This window comes from Pediculus humanus, genomic scaffold, assembly GCF_000006295.1.
Source record: "Pediculus humanus corporis 1103172107855 genomic scaffold, whole genome shotgun sequence".
Taxonomy (NCBI): domain Eukaryota; kingdom Metazoa; phylum Arthropoda; class Insecta; order Psocodea; family Pediculidae; genus Pediculus; species Pediculus humanus.
The window spans coordinates 109,463-132,747 of NW_002987435.1; the positions used below are offsets into that span (position 1 = coordinate 109,463).

At 24.4% G+C, this 23,285-nt stretch overlaps 4 protein-coding genes across 4 annotated transcripts in view; 2 read left to right on the forward strand and 2 right to left on the reverse strand.

Moving 5' to 3' along the window:
* Nucleotides 1-6,011: 6,011 nt before the first annotated feature.
* Phum_PHUM378160 (rab23, putative) lies at nucleotides 6,012-7,541 on the forward strand (the record flags this gene model as incomplete). The annotated part of the gene is made up of 4 exons (XM_002428335.1): nucleotides 6,012-6,173; nucleotides 6,898-6,977; nucleotides 7,082-7,257; nucleotides 7,411-7,541. The coding sequence occupies 4 exons, from the start codon at nucleotides 6,012-6,014 to the stop codon at nucleotides 7,539-7,541; spliced, it is 549 nt and encodes a 182-aa protein (XP_002428380.1).
* A 2,078-nt stretch (nucleotides 7,542-9,619) lies between these two features.
* Nucleotides 9,620-10,782, reverse strand: Phum_PHUM378170 (uncharacterized protein; the record flags this gene model as incomplete). The annotated part of the gene is made up of 2 exons (XM_002428336.1): nucleotides 9,620-9,963; nucleotides 10,521-10,782. 2 exons carry the CDS (start codon nucleotides 10,780-10,782, stop codon nucleotides 9,620-9,622), a joined length of 606 nt encoding a protein of 201 aa, XP_002428381.1.
* A 665-nt stretch (nucleotides 10,783-11,447) lies between these two features.
* Phum_PHUM378180 (ubiquitin carboxyl-terminal hydrolase, putative) lies at nucleotides 11,448-13,879 on the reverse strand (the record flags this gene model as incomplete). Its single annotated transcript, XM_002428337.1, has 8 exons — nucleotides 11,448-11,704; nucleotides 11,790-12,156; nucleotides 12,236-12,392; nucleotides 12,810-13,080; nucleotides 13,151-13,265; nucleotides 13,336-13,443; nucleotides 13,552-13,724; nucleotides 13,870-13,879. The coding sequence occupies 8 exons, from the start codon at nucleotides 13,877-13,879 to the stop codon at nucleotides 11,448-11,450; spliced, it is 1,458 nt and encodes a 485-aa protein (XP_002428382.1).
* Nucleotides 13,880-14,588: 709 nt separating this feature from the next.
* Phum_PHUM378190 (tyrosine-protein kinase Src42A, putative) overlaps nucleotides 14,589-23,285 on the forward strand; it is a gene marked incomplete at both ends in the record, with an annotated part of 17,326 nt that continues 8,629 nt past the window's right edge. Inside the window, one exon of the mRNA XM_002428338.1 lies at nucleotides 14,589-14,904. Coding sequence (XP_002428383.1) covers nucleotides 14,589-14,904 — 316 coding nt within the window. The remainder of the gene's footprint in view (nucleotides 14,905-23,285) is intronic.

Consider the following 23,285-nt stretch of genomic DNA (forward strand, 5'->3'; position numbering starts at 1 on the left):
AAAAAAACAATCGGTGTTGATTTTTTGGAGAGGCAAATAGAGTAAGTAAAAAAAATTCGTAAAATACGTAATCATTTGCCTAAGATGCAAATAGTAGTATGTTAATGAAAAAAAAAAAAAAAAAAAAAAGATAAATTTTGATATTTTAACTATAAATAATTTTTTCTATTAATTTAAAATTTATTTCGCTAAATCATATTTTTACTGTTATTCATAAAATTTTTTTTCGCATATTTCTCAATTTTGCTTTTTTAATTTTATGACTTATTTAAATAACTAATAAAATAATAAATGATAAAAAAACATCAATGTACTCGTTTGATTACCCATTTAAAAAATTGATTTTTTATCTATCAATTATATATAATTCATATAATGTTTGTTTATTTTTGTTTGTATTTTATAAAAAAATATTAAATACATTTTCTTAATATTGTTATAGTTAGAAAAAAGGGAAATTTTTGCAATTGATAAAAAAGTTTTTAAAATTAAAAAAAAAAAAAGGCAAATAAACTGGAATAAGAATAATTCTATTTAAGATCGTTGACCCTTAAATATAATATTAATTCTTGGAGAAAATACCTACTCAAGATATTAATAAAAAAACATTAAAGCTTGTTCAATGACCTTTTCAAACGATATAACTAAATATTTTTATAAAACTTATTAGCAAAAAAATATTTTTTATTAACCCCCCCCCCCCTTTCTTTTTTTTTTTTACTTACAATAAATTAGCAATATATATTTATTTATTCATTTATTTCGAATAAAATAAATTAAATTAGAAAATAATTCAATTGTAATAATTAACATAATAAATTAATGATTCTGGTTTTTTTTTATCCAATGATATTAACTGAGTGTGAAATTCAACGAGTGTTCATTATCAAAAATCTGTTCAAATATAGGTTATTTTTAATGTGGTTCGTAATTTTTTTTTTTTTTTTTCGGAAGGAATTTTGAATTTCTTTTTAAATAATATTATTTATACCTGTTTATTACGTACGACATTTTTCGGTGATGTTATCAAAGTTTTTCAGGATTCGTTTAGAAACCTAACCTGAAAATTAAGGACTGGATGCTACAACTCTAACGTAGGTCATCCGGATTTTATTTCAATGTTTCGATTCGAGACCGACTTGAATATCATTTTTAAACCAGTCAAATTTTTGACTTTTATCATTGATATTTGTCATTTACTATCAAAATAAGTTTTTATTAAATTTTCAAGTAAAAGAAGTTAACATTAAAAATGATTTTTTATTAAAATATTATTCAACCGAAATTAATCCAAACTTAAAAAATAAAAATGTCTGTATATATATATATTGTTATATTCGGTTCGTTCTTTATTTTTGTAAGTAATGAACAAGCACTTAAAACTATCACAAAACTAATATTAATAAACAAGAACTTATTACAGCTAGACTAAAAATCAAATGAACCGACGCCAAGCGGTGTAGCTTGCCTATATTACTTTGGTCTTTCGTCAGTCAACTGTTTCGAACGAGCAACAATGGGAACTAGCAAACACTTGCAAATAAAATAAAAGAAGGAGTCTTTAGAAGCTTCGCTTCTAAAGAAGAACAATTCGAGTTCGTCGCCAGTCTTTTGTTTATAAAAATTTGAAAATGTGAATATTGAGTACGGGATCATAACACCTCCCCCCTTAAGACGGAAAACAATTATTTGAAAAAGAATTTGTTTTCTCCTCTTGTTTGGATTTGACAGCTTCCTATGTCGGGTTCTGAATGGTTCCGTCCAGGTTGAAACTCCTTGAGTAGTAGTAGGTGCTATGTCTTCTGTATGGTAGACTGTTGTATCTCTTCACATTGGCTTCTTATCAGGAACATAATTTTAAGCTTTATAGCTGCAAGTAGTAGAACCTTTCCTAGGCAATACTCGTTAGTGAACAATGTTTCATAAAGAGTAAAGATAAAAGAATAAAATCAAGAGACATGAAATTCGAAACAAAATTGACATAAGTTCTAAAAAATACAAGAATTTTATATAGGGTACATAGAAAAGAATAAATGGATTAATAATAAAATAAATGATGATTAGCTATATGGGAAAATAAAAGGATTAAATTATTATTATTTTGGATTTCTCTCTCTTTAGATCAACTACTCAGAACACGGTTTTGTGATAAGTAACTTCCTTGTTACGGATTTTTAATAAAACGTTTTTGCCAGATTTTTTCTTGACCTCGTATGGATCCTTAAATTCAGGACTAAGTTTTTCATTGAGATTTCCTCTTGCTAATTCTTGACTGGTTTGAATCTTCTCTTTTTCATTAGACGATAGGTGAACTTTACTTAGTAAAAATAGCTTTACCTCAGGAATACTCTCTTCGTGAAAATCGGTTGACATAAGAATGGATGCTTTCTTCCTAGATTTCTTGGTACTGGAATTCCATTTCCGCTTTTTAGTATGCTTCCCAAAATTATGCTTGTGAATTTTTTAGTAGCTCCTATATTTTTATTTGAAATTTTTGTTTCCTTTTGAATTTCAGCTTTAGGATGATTTTTAGGTTTTGAATTCTGTATGGATGATCTTTCTTCTTTTACATTTAGACCTTTTTTCTTATTTTTATTTTTAGGAAGTAATGGTGCCTCTTTAGCCTTTTTCTTAGATAAATTTGTAGAGGGTGCTTCTTTAGCCTTTCTCTTAGATAAATTTGTAGAGGGTGCTTCTTTAGCCTTTCTCTTAGATAAATTTGTAGAGGGTGCTTCTTTAGCCTTTCTCTTAGATAAATTTGTAGAGGGTGCTTCTTTAGCCTTTCTCTTAGATAAATTTGTAGAGGGTGCTTCTTTAGCCTTTCTCTTAGATAAATTTGTAGAGGGTGCTTCTTTAGCCTTTCTCTTAGATAAATTTGTAGAGGGTGCTTCTTTAGCCTTTCTCTTAGATAAATTTGTAGAAGGTGCTTCTTTAGCCTTTCTCTTAGATAAATTTGTAGAGGGTGCTTCTTTAGCCTTTCTCTTAGATAAATTTGTAGAGGGTGCTTCTTTAGCCTTTCTCTTAGATAAATTTGTAGAGGGTGCTTCTTTAGCCTTTTTCTTAGATAAATTTGTAGAGGGTGCTTCTTTAGCCTTTTTCTTAGATAAATTTGTAGAGGGTGCTTTTTCCTCTTGAGCAGGAATTGATCCTGGTAAAGAATCTGTTTTCTCTTCAACTTCAAGTTTGGATTCTGGTAAAGGATCTGTTTTCTCTTCAACTTCAAGTTTGGATTCTGGTAAAGGATCTGTTTTCTCTTCAACTTCAAGTTTGGATTCTGGTAAAGGATCTGTTTTCTCTTCAACTTCAAGTTTGGATTCTGGTAAAAGATCTGTTTTCTCTTTAACTTCAAGTTTGGATTCTGGTAAAGGATCTGTTTTCTCTTCAACTTCAAGTTTGGATTCTGGTAAAGGATCTGTTTTCTCTTCAACTTCAAGTTTGGATTCTGTAACTTCTAAAATTTTAAGTTTTTCCCACAATTTTATTGTGTTATCTTCATAGTGGATACATGTTGATTTTTGTCTGCGATTAATCAATTCTTTTATCAGTTGACTATGGGGTTTCTTGTCTTGGTATAATTCTATTAATTTCGTTTTTACGTCATCCCAATTATCAAAATCGTACAAAGAAATTCGAATCTTGGCATTACCAGTGATTCTGGAGTAGATGAATCTGAAGAGTGGATACTTATTCTCTTCAGAGGACAATTCGATAGCATTATCACAATCAGAGATAAATGCATTAAGTTGGTTCCTTTCTCCGGAAAAGAAATTAGGAACTAGACTACACAAGAAATCAAGGGGTATTTGGGATGGGTTGAAAACAGGTTGATCAAGTTTAGGCATTGTTCACAAAATGAGTAACCTATTACTACTACTTACAATATAAAGAAATTCTGATAAAGAGTTAAAACCCACCAACATGAAACGAATTACTTAAGAATTCTCCGGTTTCTTGTCGTTCAGAATGATCCTTCATCGACTGCGCCAAAATTTTAATATGTTATATTCGGTTCGTTCTTTATTTTTGTAAGTAATGAACAAGCACTTAAAACTATCACAAAACTAATATTAATAAACAAGAACTTATTACAGCTAGACTAAAAATCAAATGAACCGACGCCAAGCGGTGTAGCTTGCCTATATTACTTTGGTCTTTCGTCAGTCAACTGTTTCGAACGAGCAACAATGGGAACTAGCAAACACTTGCAAATAAAATAAAAGAAGGAGTCTTTAGAAGCTTCGCTTCTAAAGAAGAACAATTCGAGTTCGTCGCCAGTCTTTTGTTTATAAAAATTTGAAAATGTGAATATTGAGTACGGGATCATAACAATATATATATATATATATATATATATATATATATATATATACACATTTATACATATTAATTCAGTAATAGGGTAATAAAGCCAATGTCATATTGTTATGTAAACTAATGAAAATGAAACAAAAATTAGTTGACAAAACAAAAAAAAAAAATCAATCACATTTAAAGAACATTATACCACCGAGAATAAGTTTTACAAGGTGTTATAAAATATTATTACGATTTTTTTTTTTTTTTGTGGTTAAAAACAAAATACTAAGCTATATGTATAAAACCAAGAAAACATTTTCGAAATCTATAACATAGAAAAAAAAAAACTACCAAAAAAAAAATCTGCAAGTTCCTCGTATTTTTCGGTAAAAAATAAAAACAAGCAACAATTGGGTTATTGATATGAGTGACGAAGGTAAAATTTTTAACGACATTTTTTTGACTTTTGACCTAATTATAACCGTTAGATATATATTTATATATTCTTACGCTCGTGTATTAAATTAGTATGAGAATAAACTATAATAATAATAATATTAAGTCAACGGCCGTATCATGCCAAACCCATCGGTTCTCGTTCGATCACCGAAGAGGCATCGGGCGTGATTTGTGTTCGGACGGGTGACCGCTTGAAAACTTCACGTGCCGTTGGCTTTAATAAGAACAAGAAGACAACAAAACAACCAGAGCAATTCTTATTCAGCTGTCGAACTGAGACACCTCAGCGAAATTTTTATTTTGATTCCGCAAATGTATGTCACCTGTGAGCTGGTTATCGGAAGATAACTCGTTTTCATCAAATAAGATGAACTCTAAAAGGGTTACAATAATTAATGTAGCGCTAGCAGCATTCATATCAAAAATTTAATTCGCTTTACAAAACTTAAAAATCGATATTGAAGCATTTATTTCAAAGGATGGGGGGTACAGCCCTGGAATAAATGTTGGAAAAAATTCGTCAAGACACTTTGAAACTTGTGATTGAAAATGAAAAGTATTTTGAGGGAAAGATTTATGATAAATTGTTGTGGAAATCAATTTGAAAAATTCGTACCGATCTGTTATCATTTTTGACAAAAAGAAAACAAACAAAAAAAAAGTAAAATTTCTGTGTATCTGAAGAGAAATAATTGTCATGGACAATTATTGAAAATTTAATAAAATAAATTTTACAAGTTTCTGGTTTTTCTTGTTTTTAAATAATAATTTGAACTAAAAACCCAAAAATAAAAAATTTGGGCTTAATATTGTTTGTTGAATTGACACAAAAAAGAAAACCATTGCTAAAAAATAAATAACAAAAAATTATAATTGTTTTTTTTTTTTTTTTTTTAAAGAAAAACTTTATTTTAATTATATTAATTTTTTTTTGTAAATTATTTAGCATAATATTTACGAATTAATAAAAATACTATAGATAAAAATTTGAATACCTACGACTGAATAAATTAAGGGAAAGGCAACAGAAAATATTTAATATTACTAAATTATTCATTTATGATTTTAAAAAAAAAAAAAAAATATTTTTATTATTATTATTACATGTTAAATGAAAACATTTTACCCTTGTTTTTTTTTTTTTTTTTTTTTTTGTTAACGATTTGGTGAAACCAAATTTCAATGATGAGTTTTAAATGGCAATGAGTGAGAAATTTTTTTTTTTTGAAAATGATAAAAATTTTATTAATTTCAGAATGAAAGGTGAGGATGTGAGACTTATGCTATGGGATACTGCAGGTCAAGAAGAATTTGATGCCATAACTAAAGCTTATTACAGAGGAGCACAAGCCTGCGTTTTAACTTTCTCTACAACGAATAGAGACTCTTTTGAAGCTATTCATTCGTGGAAATTAAAGGTAATTTACACCCATTTTTTTAAACACGTTGCATTAAAACATTTTTATTGCCAAGGCAATCAACTTGACTGAATTCACGGTTTTTTTTTTTTATATCAATACGATACAAGATGCTATAGAAACTTGTATTTTGAATTTTAAGGAATTTAACGTTGGTATTGTTATTATAATAATAATTTTTTTTTTTTTTGAAATCTATTCGCTCGCGTCTAACTATCACGCACGTCTTATGGTAAATATGTATACACATGTGATAAACCACCACCTTTAGGAATATCTATTAATAATTTAAATAAACATTCAAACAATAAATAATAATTGGAAAGTTCAAAGATAAATTTATTTAATTAAACGCGCGCGCCCAAAAAATAAAAAAAAATTAAATTTCTTTTTTTAACCTGTGATTAATATCCTGGTGATTGTTTACAAAATCTGATACATAATAACTATTATATTATTATTATTAAATAATTATAAATTATATTAATATAATTATTTATATTTAAAATAAAAGAAATGAAAATTTTTTTTTTCTAACTAATAAATAAAATTTTATTGGAGTTAATATTTAATATATAAACCGTGGCAAATGATCAGAACCTAAAAACAACATATTTACCATTAACTGTAAAAAAAAACAATTAAACATTTTTTTTTTATTATTATTTATAAATTTTTAAAATGCATTGTATTCTTTTTTTTTTTTTTTTTATGTAATAATTAGGTAGAAGATGAATGCGGAGAAATTCCAACAGTTTTAGTACAGAATAAAATTGATTTAATTGACCAAAGTGTCGTAGAACCGTTAGTATTTACCACATAATAAAAAAAATATATATATAAATTAATTAATATATGATAAAAATTTCAATTTTAAACTGAGTAAAAAATTTTTTTTTTTTTTTTAGGGAAGAAGTTGAACGTCTTTCTCAATCCCTAGGATGTAAACTTATAAGAACATCCGTTAAAGAAGATATCAACATAAATTCTGTTTTCAGATATTTAGCAGCAAAATGTTTATCTGAAATTCACGAACAAGAAAAAGAATATAGTATTGGTAATGGAATTTCTCCCTTCACCATCAGTAAGTATTTATTTTCACGTTAAATATTATTTTACACGAATGAATGATTTATAAATTTAAAAAACATTGACGGACATTGATTTTTTAATTCAATTATTTTATTTAATTGACAAAAAATATATATGTAAGTAATAATAATTAATTAATTTACAGATGCATTTGGAAGTCCCACCGTAAACGGTAAAAATTGTCGAAACGGAAATAGCACAATAATTTTGCAACCAGGTAAAAAAAATCAAAGAAAAAAGAAAAATATATTTAAAGGTTCTTGTAGATTATTGTGATATCCGTGAAAAATTTTATTTAAATATTACCCTATTATACATAATAAATATAATAACTAATACTATATATATATATATATATATATATATTTAAATAATTTTTTTGTTACGAAAATAAAAGCATTCCTGCTTTGTTTTGAAATAATTTTTTTTTATTTGTTTAACTCTTTAATGCAATATTTAAAATAAAATAATATAATTTAAAAAACAATTTGACTTTAATTTTTAGTTATCGTAAAGTTTTTTTTTTTTTTTTTTTGTATTATAATGATATATCTTATTTATCATATCTAAGCAAATGTAAAAAAATAAACAAGTTTAATATTTAAAAAATATATTTTTTATCTTTACATATGTTTTTTTTTTTTTTTTTTTTAATTCGAATTCTTTCACGTATAACTAATTTTTCACAGCGTGTTTGATTTATCATAAAAAATAAATTTAAAATTTTCTATTAATTTTTTTTTATTTAAAAAAAACTTCTATTCCAACCTCTTTTAAAATTAAATAATTAAATTAATATTATTATTATTACTGTTATAGTTTATTCGGATAGTAATTTAATGCACGAGTCAAAAAATTTTAAATGTTTATATATATATTCTTAATTACTGTTGTCTTTATCAAAAAAAAAAAAAAATTATTTTTTAATTGATTTTCATATAAGGAATTTTTTCCTAAAGGTGATTTACAAAGTTTGTGAGACTTAAAAATTATAAAATTAATTTCTTCTAGAATTTTACATTGAATAAATAATGCTAAGGCCAATTTTTTAAAAACCGTTTGTATTATACTGGCGCAATATAAATGTTTCAATGAGTTAAAAAAAAAAAAAAATAATAAGTTTGCATAATTATTTAAAAAACTAATGTGCATTATTTCTATGCCTGATTAATTTACTAATTTTTCTTAATCGATCTATTTAGCTCAGTAATATAGTCTTGCACTAGTTTTTTTCTTTTTTCAAAAAATTCGTTATTTAATTTAATAAAATATTAATGTCACAATTTTTAATAAAAATATACATTATAACTCCAGATTATCAAAAGGTAAAAGGGTAAAATCAGACACAACATATTTCATAAAATTAAAATTTTTTTAATCAAATCTTTTTTTATTTTTATTTTTTTTTGGAAACCAATTTAACAAAAAAAAAATAAAAATTTTTATTTATTTATTTATGATATTTATTAATGAAATTAAGTGACAAACTAACATTATTTATCATATAATAAAAAGGAATGTAAGTGCATATAAATAATTAAAACATATACATAATTAATGATTTTACTTCATTAATAATTTGTTTTTTTTTTTTTTTTTTATTAAATGTATAACAAAAGTTTGTTTATCAATGTACCATCATCCATATTTTAATTTTATAAAAAAAAAATTAATATTATCATTTCTTTTATTTTGACGAAAGTCCGAAAATTTTTTAAAAAATTATACTTAATTAATATGTGAAGAAAACAAAAGTCATTTTAATTATTATTCATATATGTATATATTTTTTAAGTAGATTTAAATAAAATAAATCTGCTTTTGTTTTTAAGTTATTTGGCCTTTTTTTTTTTTTTTAAATTTGATAATTGAAAATTATTTATTGTTGAAATTCAATTTTTTTTTTTTTTTTATCACTATTACTTAAATAATTTTTATTAGAAGTAACTAATAATAAAAAGCTACTAATTCTCATTATTGATCATTGAAAAAAAAAAAAAAAAAAAAAACAAAATGTCAGTAATTGTACAGTGATTGATTTGGATGAATCTATTTATGAATAAAAAAAAAAAAAAAGTATGTGTTTTTTTGTTATGATAAATTAGAAAGAACATTTTGTTTAAAAAGGGAGGGGGAAAAAAAAAAAAAATTGAATTTTTGTAAAAATGAAATAAAAGCAATTGTGACTGTTTTATTTTTCAAACTTATTCGATATTTAAATAATGAAAACAGTTCTAAGGAATAAAAAATTACACATTGACTGGCCCCTATAAATAACAATATCAAATTTTAGGCCATTTATTTAATGTACTAATCTAAGGTAAAATTTTTTTTGTTGACTTAAAAATTTTGATTTAAGACATCATGTTGAATTTGTCAATGTAATTCATTAATCCCTGAAGCCTTTTTTTTACCCTTTTTTGATCATCAATAGTACAACCCAATAATGCATGCTCAAAATTTTTATCTTCATTACCATTTTCACAGTATGAAGAACAAGAATTCATAAAAGAAAGGCATTTCAATTTGGTTGCTGCAGGATTATCTTTCAGTTCTTTAATCATGTTATCAATTAACTTATTAACCTGATGAAGTGAATCTTCCTGAATGTGATCACGAACTATTTTCACAGAAACCTCAATAGTGGAACATCTTGATAGAATCTTATCAGCATATCTTTCTATGTCTCCTTTTTCAGCTAAAAAATAATATAAATATTCACTTGTATTAATATAGGTAATTAATTACATTAAAAGGTTCATTATTTAAACAATATCGTTTCTGAGCGTGATTTTAAGACTCCAATAAGAAGTTCATTTAATAATCAAAAATAAAAATGTATTTATTATGAATTTGATATTTAATTGTTATTCCAAATTATTATTATTATAAAGGTAACAAAATTCAATAATAATTTGGCATTAAATGACTTGAATAAAAGTAAGAATTATTTTGTAAATAACTATAAATACATTTATCAATGTATTGTTAAAATAAATTATTATAAAAATGAATACTAATCTCTTCACACAAAAAGAAAAAAAAAAAAACTTTATTTTTTTATTGATCAGCGTATAATTACATAAACAAGAAGATTTACAATTAAAAAAAATTTTTTATTTTAAAATTACTAAACGATTTGTTTAAAATATAACAGATAACAGAATTAAACTTGTACTTATATATTTGTATATAAATAAAAAATGCAAGTTTGATGGTAAAAATTTTTAATTGAAAAAATTGTATAAAACTTACTCTCAGTTATATCTTCCAAAATGTGGGAATGTTTTAATGTATCTAATGCAGTCATTATAGTTTCCTTTTCCTCTTCGAGATGAACTGCTTCTTTTCTTAATCTTTCCACGTGGCTTTCCACCTCGTCTAAAATATCAATCACATTTTCTTTCATCAAACTATCTTCAAGAATTCTTTCGCATATATTAGGGAGAGAAGACCGAAGAGGTTCACTAACGTGACATTGATCAGCGGTATACGCGGGATTGAATTCTTCACTCATTGTTTGTTCTTAGGGTTTATTGATAATTTATAATAAATATGTAATTAAAGTATTATTTTTAAATAAATTACATATGATATTTAATTTAAATTAATCAAAACAACTAAATTTTTTGAATATAACATAAGAACGCTGACAATGATGACACTCTGTACGGAAATGCTATCTCAACAATTTAATGTTTTACATTATATTACAATTTTTGTAAATGTCGACAAAATTCCCTGCAAAAATTAAATAATGGAATTTATTTTATTGGTACTTCCCAGTCTGTTGAATTCCTTAATTTACTTCATTTAAAAATTATAATTATGAATGAAAATTTACTTTAATTGTAAAACACATTTATTTGTATTCAAAACATTCTACATAAAAATAAAATTAAAAAAAAAAAAAAAATCGGCAAGTTATATAAGAAATTATTAAAAGATTTTAATATGAAAAAAAAAAAAAAATTTGAAAGATTATTAAAATGACCTTATTTTAACAAAAAAAAATTATTGCATTTTTTTTTTTTTTTTATAAAATAACAATTAAAAACAATTTTAAAAAAAAAAAAGAGATTTTGCTGAAATGTAAATAAACATTTTAAAAACAAATGCATTTTATTGAAAAAGATTTATCACGCTCTTTCATTGTTATATTATGTACAAAGATAAAACCTTTTATGCATTCGTAACAACAGGTGTTTCTAGAACTTTTGGACCATACAATAATACATAAGCACAGTGCCAGTCTCCTCCACCTGAAAGTTTCAGAACATCTTCTTCAGTGACTGGTGAAACAACATCATCATCACATTTCAGCCAAACATTAGCTTTCTGTTTAATCCAAGCCACGTAATGTCCACTGGAAGAAGTGCGGCCTTTATGTGTTAATACAGCTTGCAATGAATAATATCCTGAATTATTTGAACCTAAATCTGTAAATAACAAACAATTTTTTTAATCATGGGGAAACCAATAAACCAACGAAAAAAAATAACTTATCAAAATTTATTCAAGTACCATCAGAAAACCAATAAGGCTCTGTTTTTGTTTCTGTTTTGACTTTGCTTTCTTCATTTTCTAAATTATCCTTTTTTTTATCCTTCAACGATTCTTTGACTTGCTCATCTTCAAGAGCTTTAAATTTGGCTCTCATTGGAGCTAATTTTTTTTGAAGTTCAACAGTACATAATTCAAATGCATCAAATTCTAATGGAAATTTGATGTCTTTTAAAATTTTGGCATTTATGGAGCCTTTTTCTTTATAAAAAAACCGTACAAATTGAATAGTTAAATAAGCAGGAAGTCGATTAATTTTACTAGATTTTAAGTAAACTGCATCTCTTCCTAAAGTTGGTGATTGTTTAGTAATCTGCTCTTGAAGTTTCTAAAATTTAAAATAAAATAATTTAATGAATAAAGTGAAACGATTAAACAAAAATAGGTAAGACGTTATTTAAATTTACATTTCTGAGACCAGATAACATGAATTTAACATCAGCTGATATGAAACAGCTTAATTGTAAAAAATCTTCTTTTCCATGTGTGACAGGTTCATCTTCTGTTTCTGAGCATTTCATTTCAAATACAAAAGTGCCTCCAAAATATTGATCAATCAATGACCTAAAAAAATTATTTTAGTCTTTTAAGAGTGATATCTTTAGCCCAATATTTATATAATATACATCTATGCATAAAATATAATTACAGTTACGTTCATAACTGAAAAATGTATATATATATATATATATATATATATACATTATATAATTTTAATGTATAAAAACAATTAGTGATAAATTATAGAGAATTCTAAATGCTTGATGCACCTGTACTGGATAAAATTATAAGCAACAAAAATTGACGAAAATTAAATTTTAATTTTTTTCAGTTTTGAAATCATTAAATAAAAAATTTTGAATTTTCTTAATAGCTGTTGGCCATTTCAAAAAAAATTGCATTTTCATCATAAAAAAAATTTTTAATTTTATTTTTTCAAAAACCATGTTATTACTACACAAAAAGTAAATAAATACTTACTTAAAATGAGTGGGTTTATCATCTTCAACTTTAGGTAATAGTTTTTGTTGAAGCATTCTAATCAATTCTGTCCAACATTCATTGGCATCTTGCTGTTGAAAACCCCCATGACTGCTTTTTTCTGCAAATCTAGGAAAAGCCATATGAAGAACTTGTAACAATACAAAAGGTGGCATAGAATTCCCCTGGTCCATTGATGAATATAAATCTCTCAATGCTGCAGTTATAGACTGAGCAGGAAGAATACCTTCTGGACCACCAAGTTGAACAGCTGTGAAATTTATTAATTATTGATTAAGTGCAAAAGAGCCCGAAAAACAAAATATGTACCTATTACTTACTTCCTGAGTATTTTTTTAAAGCTTCTCTTAACTCTGGTACTGTTTTTAGACATTGTACTGTGGCATTCATGTAACACGTATTTCCTAAATTAGTAAGTCCAGCTGGGAGGTCTAACTAAAATAGTTAATAATTAATTAATTAAATCACATTCAAACATGTAAGTATTAATTAAATGTCAACTTACAGCTGTGGCTAATTCGCATTCGGACATATCTTCCATAAAAACTGGTTTAACAATAGGTTCTTTAGAAATATCTTCATCTTTGCTTCCCATTAACATTAATGTAATTCCCTGAAAATAATTTTAAAGTTTAGTCGAATTTTTGTGATAAATAAAATTAAAAAATTTAAACAATGCAACAATAAAATTATAATTTTAAAAAATAATAAAATTGTTTACATCTTTTATATTTGTAGTCGACCATTCTTTTACGTTAGTTCCTTTAACTACAATTTTCTGACGGTTTGGGTGAACTCCTGTAAGGGCAAAAAGTTGCGCCTTAAAAACTAATAAATCTTCATCAGTATTTGCTTCTACGTCACTGAAAAGTTCTTTGCCCCATTTCACTTTAACTAAAAAAAAAGTAAAAACAAAAGTAAATTTTTTACTCAGACTAAAGTTACGTAGTTTTATAAAAAAGCAAAATTTTTCAATTTGAAATTTCACATCCGGTATTTATCAATGACTATGAACTTTTAAAAAAATTAAACTTCACACTTAAAGTCATTTGATTTTTTTAAAAAGGTACTAAAAAATAAAAATACCGGAAAAATATTAATTATTACAGTAAAAACAATTTATTTTTTCACAAAAATTAAAATATTCAAATTCTAAGTTCAAAATTAATTGTAAGAGACCTGGTTAGGTTATATATATATTTATAAATAAATTTACTATTAATGCAAATTTTAACATTGTAAAAATTAATTTTATACATTACCCTTAAACACAGGCATTTTAAAATAAAATAAATGTTATTTTAAAAAATACAGACAAAATAAAATTAATAGAAAAAAAAAACAAACATTAATTTAATGCAACCGGGAATGATAGACGTAATACACGTGTGCAACTTTGAAAAAAAAAAATTCCCTGTTTAATTTTTTGTTCATGAAATACTCAGGCTTATGGCGAAGTGTCATGGCCGCTCAATGTTTGCTTTTAGGTTTGTGTAATATGTTGTAATTTAATTTTAATTTTAAATGCAATTTTCTCGCTATTGTGGGCTAAATTTCCGAAAAAAAAGCCATAGTTTTTAATGCCGAAATTTCTTATCAGTAGTATTACGTGATGTGAACAATTTTACATGCTAATATAGTGCTTATTTCTCTTTTGTTCTTGTATTTATTTTTAAAAAAAATTCTCAAAGCTCGGTGTTCTTTATGCCATATTAAAGTAAAATTATCACACAGCGGCAAACAACTGAACCTTTTAAAATGGGAAACTGCTTTACTCGTCATAGAAATTCCACCAAAAAAGAAATAGGTACTCCTGCAGTTACTACAACAGATAGACAGTTATCAACTCCCGTGCAGCCACCGAGTCAAGTTGCGACACACGATGCTGTGCCGGAAGTTAGAAACGGTCCTATGCCACCTGTTCCCGAGCCTGATGGAACTAATAATTCTAACGCGAAAATGTTTGTGGCACTCTATGATTATGATGCCCGTACAGATGAAGACTTGAGTTTTAGGAAAGGAGAATTATTGGAAATACTAAATGATACTCAGGGAGACTGGTGGTTGGCAAGAAGTAAAGCAAGCAAACAAGAAGGATACATTCCATCGAACTATGTAGCCAAAGTGAAATCTATCGAAGCTGAGCCGTAAGTTAATTTTTCTCATTTTACAAATTTTTTTTTTTTTTTAACAGGTTGAATTAACTGTTCAAAATTTTTAAGTTTTAACTATGATATCTATTTCGAATAGCTTACCTATAATTTTTATATTTTTTACAAATCATCGATATTCACTTTAATCATATTTTTGTTTTTCAATAATGAAAGTTAATTAGTGGATAAGTGTGTAAGAGATCTTTTTTTCTCATTTATTTAAAAAAATTTGACTTGGTTTTGATATATAAATCTATGTGGGTATTATTATTTATTTGACATAAGAATATTTACTATGAAATTCATTTCAGGTTTAATTTTCCCTGTGCCCTGTTTTTATTATCACTTATGGAATGGCAGTTTTTCATATTCCCTGTTTGTTGCAAAAATTTTTTTATAAAACGAAAATACTTGAAGTTTCTGATTTATTTAATATTATATTACTCTCGCCCTGTAACTAATTGTTTTAAAGCCAATATAACTGTTATCAATGCAAATAAAAAGTATATTTTAATTTTAAAATTAGTTAAATATTATTAAAAAAATGTTACTAAATTTTTTATTTACTACTAAGGCATTCATTATTTATGATTTATGTTTGTTTTTCTGGGATTTCTCTACTTAAAAATTAAATTTAAATAATGAAACTAGAGATCATTTTATATATATATATATATATATATATATATATATATTACACATTTAAATAAATATTTCACTACTTATCTTTCACTACTCAGTGGCAATTACTCCCTTCTATTAAATTTTGTTTTGAATGAAACATTAGAATAATTTTATACAAAATTACACTTATTATTTTTGATTAAAATTTTCAATAGTATTTAAAACCCCTTTTTTTTAAACATTTATTATTATTATTATTATTATGTTCTATAACTAACTGGCATTTAATATTAAAACGTATTTAATTTGCATAAACGGAATATTTAAGGCGCTTTAAGCAAATCAAAATTTTTTTACTTTTAAATCAATCATAAATTTAATTATCACGGTGGTTTTGAAATGAAAAATAAATTTAATTTATAATTTTATTTTTTAATAAAATATACGAACGTAAAGAAAATATTTAAATTCAAAAAAGTTATATACGTATGAAGTATACGAATAAAATTTACGTATATGCATGTCCATTCATTTATAAATTGACATTTACAAATGCTATCGACACTGTTCTCAAAGGAAATAATGATTAATAATTTAAAACTCTATGAACGTATAGACGGATTTATTGTTTAAATTGATTTTAATTTTTTTTTTTTTTTTTTTACACCCAATAATTTCTAAAAATTTTGATAAATTTTTACAATAAATTGAAAACTTCCTCGTTTAAATTTAGCCCCTTTATTAAAAATTATTTATAAACATTAATTTTTTATGAGATTTGAATAAAAAGGGGTATCTCAATTTTTTTTTTTCTCTTTTAAATATTAAACTATCAAAAAATTTATTTATGTAATTATTTTAAATTAATATTATTTTTTAATTATTTCCTCGTTGACATTTATAAATTATTTCTACGGTGAAAATTGAAATTTTTTTCTGTCAAATTTGATTTTAAATTCAATTACAGAAAATAAAAAAAAAAAAGTTTAAATGCGTCATATTATATTTAAATTTTTTTAGTTCAAGGGAAATTTCGGCTATTCATTTACGCTGCTATCAAAAAATAAAACCTGATTTTTTTTTTTTTTCTTTTTAATAAAAAAGTCTTCACCTTCCAAGGCAAGATAAAATGTCAATGTTAATTATTTTTCAAAAAAAAAAAAAAAAGTACAAAAATGACGTTAGTATTACTAAATATTATGTAATTTAAATAATTAAAATTTTAATTCTAATTATAATTTGACATTAACTCTCGTTATTGACTTACTTCACCGTTTTTAATAAATTTTAATTTTGTTTTTTTCGATTATGTTTACGTAAAAGTATATGATAAAATATAAATAAGACTTGCTTTTCGTATTTAAAAAAAAATTTTATAATTAATTAATTAACATCTATTCTTATAAATTTAATTTTTTTGAAAGTAAGATCCTAATGGCCGACAATAATCTAATAATATTTATTAAAAAAAAAAATTTTTTATTTTTTGATTCAATTTCGGAATAAATTAATTTTAAAAATTTAAACGGTTATTTCAGTTAGATTAACAATAATAATGCCTGCTAAAATATTATTACATATAGGTAGCAAGTATTTTATTATGAAAGTTTTAAAGCGCATTGACCTTGAACAAAAACGTTAGATGACCTGTCACAGGTAACTCACTCGACCAAAGTATTTCTTTAATTGCTTCAATTATTTCTTGACGACTAATTGTTTGTTTTTGTCAGAGTTTTAAATTCGTGACTTCTTATGTGTGTGTATATATTTATTTTTCATGTTACATTTGAACGGTGTATTTTTTGTTTCCCTTCTAAGTCATCGTGAGAGTTGAATTTTATTAAAATTTACTAAAACTCAGGTCGTACTGAAATTACGTATGGGGTGGGAGGGTAAAAAAAAATTGTTTTCTTTTAATGAGTTTTTTTAAAGTATCGTGCGTTTATTTTGAATTAAAATGAAATATTTCAGTCCTTGAAGTAAATAATTCAAAAAAAATAAAAAAATAAAAAAATATTTATTTTATTGAAGTTATAAAATCAACGATTGTATTTGTAAAGAATTAATACTTTAATTTTCGCGTTTTATTTTATTTTTTATCATAGTTTATCAGTTTTCTTTTTTTTCTCCCCCCAAATAAGTCAAATACATCAAAGATATTTTTTAATGAGTAGCAATAATTTTTATTTGTCGTGGATGATATACGAAATGAAATATTTTTTAATTATAATAATTAATATTTAATTACGTATTTTATAATTTCATGCACATTATGTTCACGTGATACTACGTTTATGTAGTTTATTCAATTATCGGTAATAATAAATTATAAAGGGAAAATAATTTTCCAATTATTTTTTTTAGTTTTATCAAAAGAATTATTATTTTAAGGAAATCAATAAAATTGCCATCATTTTTTTAAAGAAATAAATATTTGATTTGAGTGTTAGTTTTTTTTTTTTTTTTTAAATTGAATTTAAAAGATTTTACATTGACATGTAAGAGAAGATAATTTTTTTATTTTTCCTACAACGGACGACGTTTATAAACTTACGCAATTATTATATTTATTCATTATTTATCTTTGATAACTTATGAAAAAAATGGTTTTACAGTTTCTCTTGTACCACTAAAATAATAATGATAATAATAATTTTTTGTTATTTCATAACTATTGACGTAAATGAAAGTAAAATTAATTCGCAATAAACACGTATAAAATTAAGATTAATTAATCTTTCTCGGAAATTCTCGGATTTAAACAAAAAAAGGAGTTTTTTAATCAAAGTATTTACCCAAAACTATTGAATTAATTTTGGATTTTTTTATTTTTTTTCCTCTTCGGAGAAAATGGGAGGGTTTAAAGGGAAACATAATTTTTAATAAATTACAGTAATTGTAACATAATTAATCAACAACTCCATTTACACTTAAAAAAAACTTATTATAGAATTTTCGCTGATAATACAAGTTTATTGGTTATAATATTTATATAATAATTATTTAAAATATTAATTTTGAATTTAATAAAATTTAGACTTTGTCAGTCTTATCAAAAGTTTAGATACTCCAAGTTAAAGAAATGAAGGTGTCACATGACAAAATTATTTTTTAAAAGAAAAAATAAATTCACGTATGGCATTTTTCAGTTTTATTAACACTTTTTTTTTTTTTTATTTAAAAAAAAAAAAGAAAGAAAGAAAGAAAAAAATGAATTTGTTTCCGTGATCTATCATTCTTTATTTATACGATTAAAAAAAAAAAAAAAAAAAAGAATCATATGAATGGTTCATAAGCGTAATACAATCGTTAAGAATCTGAAATGTGACAAATAATTTTTCAATTTTTCTAAGGTTTAACGAAGCAAATTAAAAAAAATTAATATTATCTTTATAAACATGTGATCTTTTTTTTAAAATTGTTTTAAAAGTATTAAAAAAATTAAGAAATATCATCAATTTAATATAAATGTATATACAGATATACATATACGGTATAAATTGTGTTTAAAAAAAAATCATAATTAACAGATTTCACACATTATTGGTATCGCGTTCACAGGAGTAAAAATTTAAAAGGACACACGCACAAATAAATATACATATCTTTGTGTGTGTGTGTTTGTGTTTTATTCATAAACATTATGTATGTGACTATGTATACATATATTCACGGACGGAGGATCATGTAAAGTATGTATGTATGTATGAATGAATGAATACATATAAATGTATATTTTTTTAAAAAATTATCGTAAATGTACCAATAATGCTTTCATAATAAGTATCAAATGAAAGTAAAGTTATTTATTAGGGAAAGTGTATTTAATTTTTTTTTTGTTGCCTATCTTTTATTATTGCCAAAGTTTATTATTATTATTTTTTCAATGTGTTGTTTTAACTTGTAATATTTATTTATTTTTTTTTTTATTTATGTAATACAGATATTCGATAATACGTATATACATATATATATTAATGACAAAAGTGATAATTTCCTCCCTCCGACGTTGGGTTTTTCACAATTTTTTTAGTTCGTCACCGTGATTTTTGGCCTTGTCCTTGATTAATTCATCTCTTTGAAAAACAAACTTTTGTTTTCCTGGATTTTTGCGAAATATAATTATTAAAAAACCGTGAAATTAAATGAATTTTATATAATGTCTGCATTATTTTCTTCTTTAAATTTTTTTTTTTTTTTTTTTAAGAATTTCATTACATGGGAATACACCAAGGTTATTATTTTAACCTTATTATTTGCCGTATTGTGCATTACTACTTCAGGCGTGGTCGTTCGTGACTTTTAATAGTTGATACACGTGTTTATTTTTTATTATTATTTTTTTTTTAATAATAATAATAATTATTATTAGATATTTTTTTGTATGGGATATTTCTTGTAAATTTTAACAAAATATTTTCTAATATTATTATTTACAGTTTTGTGTATTGCGTTTAATTAACGATGGATATTGCAAAAATATTGCAAAAAAATAAAAGAAAAACATTACTTTTTACTAAACAAAAAAAAAGGGGGAGAAAATAAATAATAACGTAATGATAAATATGACAGAAGTAGTTTCATGTATTCCTATCATAGGCGTAAAAAAATATTATTAAAATTTTTCTACCGACAAATTATAATCGTGTTTCATGTTTTTTTTTTAATTGATGCTAAAATCTTATTTTTTTAGATTTTAAAAATTTGGAATATTTAAAAACTTTTTTTTTCTTATTAACAAAATACAATATTTGAAATATTGAAATATGTTAATTTTTATTTAGTCTTTTAAAAACAATAAAAAAAAAAATTACTTGATGATAGTATGCTAGATAAAAGTAAGTTTAATTTAAAATAAAAGAAATAAAAAATTTTTCAGGACTGCCCCGATGCGAGTTGATTTCGCGGAAAAATTTAATAAATAAATTTAAAAAAAAAAAATATTTTAATATGTCAAACAGAAAGTAAGGGCATGCGTATTGAAAATAAAAAAATAAAGTAATGGTGATATCGGAGGAACACCTTCTTTAGTAGCAAATACCAAATTCTTTAAGGCAAGTCGTGTATTGGATTTCAGTGTAGTGTGGGTAATTTAGGCTTTTACTCAACCGCTTTCCATACCTACGACCTGAACCTGTACATATTCAGTATCCTATTCACTGTACAAGTTCGCGTTTTGTTGTCACAATGTTAGCATATTTTTTTTAACTGTGCGGTTTTTTTGTTTTTTATTTAAAATTTAGTGAGTTTTTTTTTGTAAAGTGTATATATTTATTATTGTTATATAGATATTTTTTTATATTATTATTTCTTTTAAATCATTACTAATTAAAAAAATTGAATATTTTGAAATAATTTGTTAATTACCGTTAAATTTTTTTTTGATTACAAATACTAATAATTGCAACAAGAAAAAAAAAAGTATAAATTCCAATCAAGTATTTTTTTAGGTTTCTGAATGTTTTTTTTTTTTCTTTTTTACGGTCTTTAATGTGATCTCTTTTTATTTTATTTTACTCTATATTCGTATATAGAGAGAGAGAAAGAGAGAAAAGAAAATTTTATTAGGAATATTTAAAATCTCAGTCAATTACTTTGAGGGGAAGAACGAATTTTGTAAAATAAATTTTTTTTATTAGGAAATTTTAAAAGTATTTTAATCATTTATAATTTTATTTATTACTATCGTTTTAAAATTTTAATACTAGAGGAAAATAATTATTCAATTTTTAAAATTTAAAAAAAAATTAATATTTATTTAATTGTTAATTAATATTATATTTTTCAAATTCAGGTTAAATTTTAATAATAATCATTATTATTTAAAGAAATAAAAAAAATACATATATAATTAGTGATAAATATTTTTTTGAAATTATTAATTAATTCAAGTGTTAATAAAGCCTGGAAAAAAAAACTAAAACTAAACTGTGATAGGAAATGTAGCAGTGGTCATTTTTTTTTTTTTAATAAAAAAAACGGTATACTGAAGTGAGTGAGATGGTTGCGTCGGGGTCGCTGGTATGGTGCTGGCAGGATGGTCGCTGGATTCCTCTTCGTTTGTCGTCAATAAAACTTACGGGAGCAGTGACAAAGGCTCACTGGGATGCCGTCAATGAGTTTCTTAATTTGGCTGCATCCCAACAACTTTTCCTACAAGAAGGATCTTTAGTTTTCAATCAAAAACGAGGTTTATGCAGTAGTAGTAAAGAAAAAGAATTTTCTAATGATTCTCAAATTGAAGTATATGCAAATAAAAAAAATGTTGGAAACAACGTGGAAAATAATAGTGGTAGTTTTAAGGTTATCGACGTCCGGAACTGTGATAATACGAGTAGTAATGAAAATTTAAAAACGCAAGAAGAATTAAATATTGACGAAATACGAGGGAATATTGTCAATAATGATGTTGTTTTATCACGATTTCAAAATAATTATTTGAAAGAAATTTTTTATAACATTGAAAATTTACCAGCAATTTTGCCTAGTACCGTAAAAAGTTCAACTTGTTTGGAGGAAACAGAAGGAAATAACAACGAATCGCATAAATTCCAGAATTTGTTGTTTGAGAATTTTAATGAGGACGTTAATAAAAACGTTTTAGGTGCAACTAAAGAAGTGAATAAAAATTTTACGAAAATAATGATTCCCGAGGACCGATCTTTTATGGATATTATAATTAAATGTTTGAAAGAGGCTAAAAAAAATAATAAAAACTTTAACCGCGAATACCCGGATACAAAAAATAATGATTCTTCGAACGAAGAAGATATTTGTTCGAATAATTTATCGAAAATAAATTTTTTAAATTTATTAGAATTTTTAAATCAGAAAAATCCTGCGATTCAAAATGAAAAACTAATCAAAGAAATCAATTGGCAAAATTTGAATATCGATGAAAAAAATATAAAAAAATGTGATTTAATTGATAACTGTAAAATTATTCAGAGTCCGAAAAAAGGAGAAGAAGGAGGAGAAGAAGAAAACACGACGTCCTTGATTCTTAAACCATTAAAAGAAAATTTTGATAAATCTACTGTTAAAGGTGGAAAGGACGATGATCGTTTTGATTTGCCATCCGATATTCCGACCAGTCCTTTACAGAGACATTTTCGAAAACCCATGAAGCATAAACAACCTTGCAGATTGTCTCATAAATATGGAGAAAAATTTGTTCAAAGGCGAAAGTCAACATTTAACAGAAACAATTGTCATTCTCAAGGCGATTCGGAAATCGAAAAACAATTTTCGGACGTGGTGCTAAAAGAAATTCCAAGGGTTAACAGTTTATCTCAAACTCGATTAGAATGGCATCAATTGATTCAAGACGACAAAGAGGAAAAGAAAAAATCAAAATTGAATATACCTAATAAAAATTCTTTTTCAAAAGTTGGCATCAACGTATTAAATTTGCAAAAGTTTTCAAAATTAGTGAGGCAAAAAAAGTTTTGTGAAAACAATAATATAAACGATGATAAATGCAAAAATAAATCGAAATTAAAAATTGTAGATGTTCAAAAAACGGACGGAGCATTGGAAAATGAAAAATTTCCACAGACGAAGAATCATCATTGACGATTTCGAAAAACAAATTTAATAATAATAATAATAATAATTACAATTGTGATATTGATGATTACGTTGATTTGCCCAAAAAGTACTCATTCACACGAGTCGA